This window comes from Herpailurus yagouaroundi, unplaced genomic scaffold (genome assembly GCF_014898765.1).
Source record: "Herpailurus yagouaroundi ecotype Mexico unplaced genomic scaffold, PumYag 28, whole genome shotgun sequence".
NCBI classification, from domain to species: domain Eukaryota; kingdom Metazoa; phylum Chordata; class Mammalia; order Carnivora; family Felidae; genus Herpailurus; species Herpailurus yagouaroundi.
Genome location: NW_024412376.1, coordinates 45,326,083 through 45,332,869, shown reverse-complemented (window position 1 = coordinate 45,332,869; position 6,787 = coordinate 45,326,083). Strand labels below are relative to the sequence as shown.

At 35.1% G+C, this 6,787-nt stretch overlaps 1 protein-coding gene across 1 annotated transcript in view; it reads left to right on the top strand.

The window, feature by feature from the left end:
- The window catches only part of SMARCA5 (SNF2 related chromatin remodeling ATPase 5), a 38,467-nt gene that overhangs the window by 4,588 nt on the left and 27,092 nt on the right, over positions 1 to 6,787 (top strand). Inside the window, exon 3 of the mRNA XM_040473097.1 lies at positions 3,366 to 3,532. Within this exon, the coding sequence (XP_040329031.1) occupies positions 3,366 to 3,532 (167 nt within the window). The remainder of the gene's footprint in view (positions 1 to 3,365; positions 3,533 to 6,787) is intronic.

The window sequence follows — 6,787 nt, the reverse complement described above, 5'->3', positions numbered from 1 at the left end:
TTTCTTTTCTTTTCTTTTCTTTTCTTTTCTTTTCTTTTCTTTTCTTTAAGGTTTTATTTCTAGGTAATCTCTGTGTCCAATGTGGGGCTTGAACTCACAACCCCAAGATCAGGTGTCAAATGCTGTATTAACTGAGCCAGTCAGGCGACCTCATCATTGGTTTTCTTTAAACTGAATTCTTCTCAATATTTACCTCTAGCCCAGATGCTTCCAACCGTTGTATTTTCATTTTTTGTTGGACATTTAAGTCCCTTTGGTACCTCTTACTTAGGAATATCCAAAATTGAATTTATTCTGTGCCTCACACATATACTTAGTGTTACCTCAATCAATGATAGTTCCTCTTAATATATACCCAAGCTGTCTATAGCAGTACTTCATAATTTTAATAATCTTGCAAGTTAAACATCATAAATACTTCTCTTTTTCCCTTATTGCCCTAATTCATTTTTCTTCTGTTGCATGGGTTATTTCGTTGGCTTCTGTATTTGCTTCCTTTCTTATGATCGGGCCTCTTCCAGATCTCTTCATACATTTTTCCAAATTTTTCAGTCTCCTAATCATTTCCTTTTTCAACATCATGGTCTTGACTAACATTTTCTTTTTTTAATCAAGCTCCCCTGTCATCTGCTAGCTCCTAACTATAGGTAAGTAAGTCTCAGTATCCACACTTTATTCTTGAACCAAGGATACTGAATACTACTTGAGAAAACTGAATAATAGTGCTGATTGGTACCAAAATAAATTTATGGTTTTTACTCTCAGGCTTTCGGTATTTATCGCTCAACAATCCCATTTAGCCATTTTAAAACTTTACTTACTATTCTGGTTAAACTTTCTATTCCATTTCTGCCACAGCCTTATTTTCAGTCTTCCTCCACAAAGAATTACAGGCTTTTCTTCAGTTTATTTCCTATTTCCAAACATGTATGACCTCTGCTACCCTGTGTCATTTCCTTTTGTTTCAGAGAGAGAAACTGGTTTAAAGCTATTGATTTTAATCTTCCATTTGATTTTATGATTCATGTCCTTCAGGTTCCTAATCTTACTCTATTTTTACTTTTTAAGGATCTGTTTTTTCCCTTTAAGATCTCACATCATTTTATGTTAATACTTTCATTCACAACCAAGGTCTTTGCCTGTTTTCCCCTCAATGTTTGCCATAATTATTCTGTAAATGTTGTTCTGCTGAACTCCTCCTTGGTTCTTTGCAACTAGTTTATAATCCTACTACTACTTGAATGAATGAGTAGTGAGAATGTTGAAGTCATTGATCATGTGTAGAACTATGGTGAACTCTGTACTTAATTCCTTAAGGCTGTAGTTTCAAAACTTGATCATGCAGATCAAGTTTTGGATATTTTTGCTCTGATGGGTTGTGAAGCACTTTGAAAATCTTAAGACATCTAGAGCCATTAAGGTTTTTGAGCATTAGAGATATGTGGTAAGATCTAAGAATGGGGGTGGAGGGGACCCTCTTCTCTGTTAAAACATCATGTCTTAGGACTTTTCTGGTCATCCCCGTTAAAATTTTAGTGCCATTCCCAGTTCCTTTTATCCTGCTTTATTTTCCAAGCATTTACCTTCTGACCATCTTAAATAATGCCTTACGTTTATTTTTGATACTGGAATTTGATGAACAAATGTGCCTTTTCTGGTAGATACACAAAAGTAGTTGCTGAATTGAAAAGCTATTTAAGAAGATAATGTTGATTGAAAACTTTGGAAGAAGTGAAGACTACTTAGTGATTTTTAAATACTGCAGAATAGCACTTCCCTTAAAATGTCTAGCTCTGACCTATCTGAATTAATTTCCATAGCTTAATTTATCTTGATTCCAAATATAATTACAATAAGTAAATAGATTTTTTTCAGACCCAACATCTGCTAGTTGCTTGCCTTTTTTATTATATACATATAAAGAAATGAAATACTGTAAAATACACATAAGTATATTATCAGTACTTTAAAATAATTTTTAATCTTCATAGGGTACCTGGGTGGCTCCGTCAGTTAAACATCTGACTCTTGATTTCAGCTCAGGTCATGATCTCATGGTTTGTGAGATCGAACCCCACATCGGGCTCTAGGCTGACAGTGCAGAGTCTGGTGGGGATTCTCGGTCTCCTCTTTCTCTCTCTGCCCCCTCCCCCCTTGCATGCTCTCTTGTGCAACCTCTCTCTCTCTCAAAATAAGTAAGCTTAAAATTATAAAATAGTTTGTAATTTTCAAAAACAAAAAACTGAAGCTTGTCTTCTATAGGAAATTATCATGGAGAGAAGTATGCTGATTTCAGTGATCTTAAGTTTTTTTGGTTGAAATTCTTCCATTCTCTTAGTGTGGTAATAGAGAAGATTTCAAATGGCAGGTGTTAGAAATGAAAGGAAGAAATGGTATTAATAACTGCATTGGGTTAGTGAGTATTTCATGAACTTAATAGTTTTTGTTTTAAAGTAAGCTCTGTGCCCACCCAGCATAGGGCTCGAACTCATGACCCTGAGATTAAGAGTCTCGTGCTCTACTGACTGAGCCAGTCAGGAGCACCTTAAACATTTTCTTTCTTTATTTCTTTTTTAATGTTTTATTTATTTTTGAGAGAGAGACAGAGCATGGATGGAGGAGGGGCAGAGAGAGAAGGAGACACAGAATCGGAAGCAGGCTCCAGACTCTGAGCTGTCAGCACAGAGCCCGACGCGGGGCTTGAACTCACGAACCGTGAGATTATGACCTGAGTCGAAGTCCGGTGCTCAACCGACTGAGCCACCCAAGCGCCCCTGGTCAGGAGCACCTTAATAGATGTATTTCAACCTGATGCCTTTTTAAAATTTGGCACAGCTTAACTGATGAATGACGAACACATTTTTTTCCATTTCTGAATAAATTCACTTCTTTGAAAACTGTTTTAATTTTTTAATGTTTTTTGGTCAGCCAAATTGCTGTATAATTGACACACAACAGTTTTAATTTTAAGTTAATGAGGTTTGGCAAATTTATGCAATTAGTTAGCCACCTTATAGTCATGATGTAGGACATTTTTATTATCCTGCCCAAAATGAGCTCTTGTCCTTACCCCCTTGAACACTCCAGATGACTTTCTATCTCTAGCTATAATTTCGTGTAAGTAAAATCATAGTACACAGTCTGTGTTTGTCTTCTTTCACTTAGTATAATGCTTTTTTATGTGTGTGTGTGTGTATATATATATATATATACACATATAAGGTATAATGCTTTTGAAACTCATCTATGTTGTATGTCTCAGTAGTTCCTTTTTGCTGAGTTTATTGTATAGGGGAATGTTGAAGCTTTGATTTCTGAAGCTGTATTAATATTCTGATAAAATGTGTCTTAAAAACTTTTTGCAGCAAACCGACCGAGCAAATAGATTTGAGTATTTATTAAAGCAGACAGAACTGTTTGCACATTTCATTCAGCCTGCTGCTCAGAAGACTCCAACCTCACCTTTGAAGATGAAACCAGGGCGCCCACGAATAAAAAAGGATGAGAAACAAAACTTGCTATCAGTTGGCGAGTGAGTAAGAGTTTGTATTTCATAGTTGAAACAAACTTATTTTTGATAATCTTTATTAGAAACATTAAAATCACTTCATTAAGAATTTACTTCATTAAGAAAATTGTTTTAGGGCTGTTACTTATTTGGCCCCAGTTGTTGGCTTGATAAGATGTAGCCATACGTGTATAAATAATTAAGAATAATGCATAATGCCTTAGCTGTTACAGCATTATACTGTTTATGGAATTCAGATGTCATCCATTCCTTGGAGAGAAAACAAATGCAGAGTGTAAGCAACCTGTTTAGCATCCCTTAGAAGTAACTAGAATAGTCCAAGCTTGACTTTCGGTCTGATTTGGGATAGGCCCTAGTCATAATCCTCAAACATGCATCAAGTGGATTGCTTTTGTCTGAAGTCTGTGCTTGTGTATGGAATATAGTGATGATTTATAACACAGCAGTTTGTTTAAAATTTTTTATTATGCTTAGTTGTCCTTCTGTAAATGGAAGTGCCAGATTGTATCCTGCTCTTAGGTGGTTGTTTAAAATGTGTAAAATACCTCTTAACATGTTTGGTTTATAAATACTGCCTTGGAATTTTTGTGCTGGTTAGATAATCAGGATGTTTAATTAGTAATAACTAATAGATTTAATATTAATAGATTTAGGGCAATCTCAGTTCTCTGGAATGACCATGTAATTCCCAAGGTGAAAAATGAAAAATAATCAGTAAATAAATACACTTAAAAGAGGAAATTACAAACTCACCAATAACATTAAGTTTACCACACAATTTACAGAAACACGGAAGTGTGAGCTATATCTTGAAGGGATTATGGTCAAAAAGCATAAGCATAATACCTTAATCTTACTTGGATATTCCAGTCATCTAATCTATCTTCTTACCCACTGTGTGTAATCAGAGTGCTTTTGTTTTAATACTTATAAAACTTTATAAGAGACCCTTGTACTTCAGGTGTATTTAAATTGTTCTGACTTGAGAAGTTTTAGCTATTTAAATAGCATCAGATGTCGTGCTCTGGAAATGTGAACTACTATAATGGGTATTTTATAGTGTAGTTAATACGTGATGGAAAGAAACACTTGTATTAAGATTATATAACATAAAGGTATTCTATAGTAAATATATATTGTTTAGCTTGGTATTACTAGTGTTATTGGGGACAAGGAGTCTTGGTTTAGCACATTTCTTCTTTAACCTTTAGACCGTCTTAAATGGAAATTTAGCTTATGTGAACTAATTAGGGTGATGGTACTGTCCTTAAGTATAAGGATGTGTGTGTGTGTGTGTGTGTGTGTGTGTGTGTGTGTATATGTATTTATTTATTTTGATCCATCATCCACAGTTATGTTCAGTTAACCCTCAATTTGAAGTAATAAGCACATTCTAGCCTTTATCTTCAGTTTTATGACCATAATAATCAATCATCTTGATAATAGCCTGTGGGAAGATTTTATTTAAAAAAAAAAAAAATAAGAAAAGAAAGTAAAATTTTTTTCCTAGTTGGAAGTGCCTGGATGGCTCAGTCAGTTAAGCATCTGACTCTTGATTTTGGCTCAGGTCGTGATCTTACGAACCAGTTCCTGAGATCTATGCAGTGCCCTGTGTTGACAGCAGAGTCTGCTTGGGATTCTCTCTCTCCCTCTCTCTGCCCCTCCCCTTTCTCTCTCTCAAAATAAACGTTTAAAAAAAAAAGTTCTTTCCTAGTTTATGGAGAATAAATTGGAATTGAGGGTAGATCTTTGTATTAAGATTTATAGGGCTAAAAGGAGGAGAAGTATGAAAAATAACTAAGACATTCTACTTTGAAGCACATGAAACAAGAATATTCTTGCATAGGGGCGCCTGGGTGGTGCAGTCGGTTAAGCGTCCGACTTCAGCCAGGTCACGATCTCGCGGTCCGTGAGTTCGAGCCCCGCGTCGGGCTCTGGGCTGATGGCTCAGAGCCTGGAGCCTGTTTCCGATTCTGTGTCTCCCTCTCTCTCTGCCCCTCGCCCGTTCATGCTCTGTCTCTCTCTGTCCCAAAAATAAATAAAAAACGTTGAAAAAAATTAAAAAAAAAAAAAGAATATTCTTGCATATATTTACTGCCTTGGTCTGAGTTTCTGAAGAATTCTTCTGAGAAGGCTAATTATCCTCTTCTTTCAAGCATGTAGTTTTGGTACAGATCAAACTAGCACTTAGATTTAGAAGTTACAAGAGTGGCATAATCTACTGTTTTCTAACTTAAATGAAAATATTTGTTGGAAGTATGAAGGTTCAAAATTGGAAGCTTCAGAATTGGAGAATTGAAGTACTTCTAACATGAGCCCTTTAGAGATTAAGAAATTTGGCAATATTAAAACTGCAGAAAATTAGTTTTTAAGGGGCTGTATCTGATTCTCTTGGGATGTAGAATCTGGGCATTTGTAATAGGCTTTGAGTAGTTCTGATGAAATCTTGGATGAAGAGTCATTGCTTAAGCACTAAATTCCTGTTCTGCATATTCTGCAGCTTTTGCTGAAAGTTGTAGATTTAAGTATATTTATTTTTAACGGCATAGTTGACATACAATGTTACATTACTTTCAGGTGTGCAACAGTGATTCCACAACTCTATACATTATGCTATATTATTATCACAGTGAAAGTCACAGTTATATTTTTAATTTTTATTTTTGAGTATAGTTGACATACAGTTGACATTAGTTTTGGGTGTACAGCTTAATGATTGGACAGATTTATACATTATGCTGTGTTCCCCATAAGTATAGTTACCATCGGTTCCATTGCATCACTGTTACAATATTATTGATTGTGTTCCTGTGCTCTGCTTTTTCATTCTGTGACCTACTCACAGCATAACTGGAGGCCTATATGTCTCTCCCATTCACCCATTTTGTCCAGTGTCCCACCCTTTTTTCCTCTGGCAACTCAGTTCTCTGTATTTACAGTTCTGATTTTGCTTTTTGTTTATTTCTTATTTATTTTTTTAGGTTTCATTTATGAGTGAAGTCATATGGTATTTCTCAGTCTTATTTCACTTAACATAATACCCTCTAGGTCCAACCATATTGTCTCAGATGGCACAATCTTATCCTTTTGAACGTTGTAGTTTTTAAAATGTGATTTCTGGAGCTTTTTTTTTTTTTTCTTTTTCCTGGTGGAAATACTTTAAAATATAACTTCAAATTACAAATTATGAAATTTTTCTGACTGCGTAGTTCCTTGAAATGAGATTATCACATTACTTCAGGTGTTACACTGTTGTAA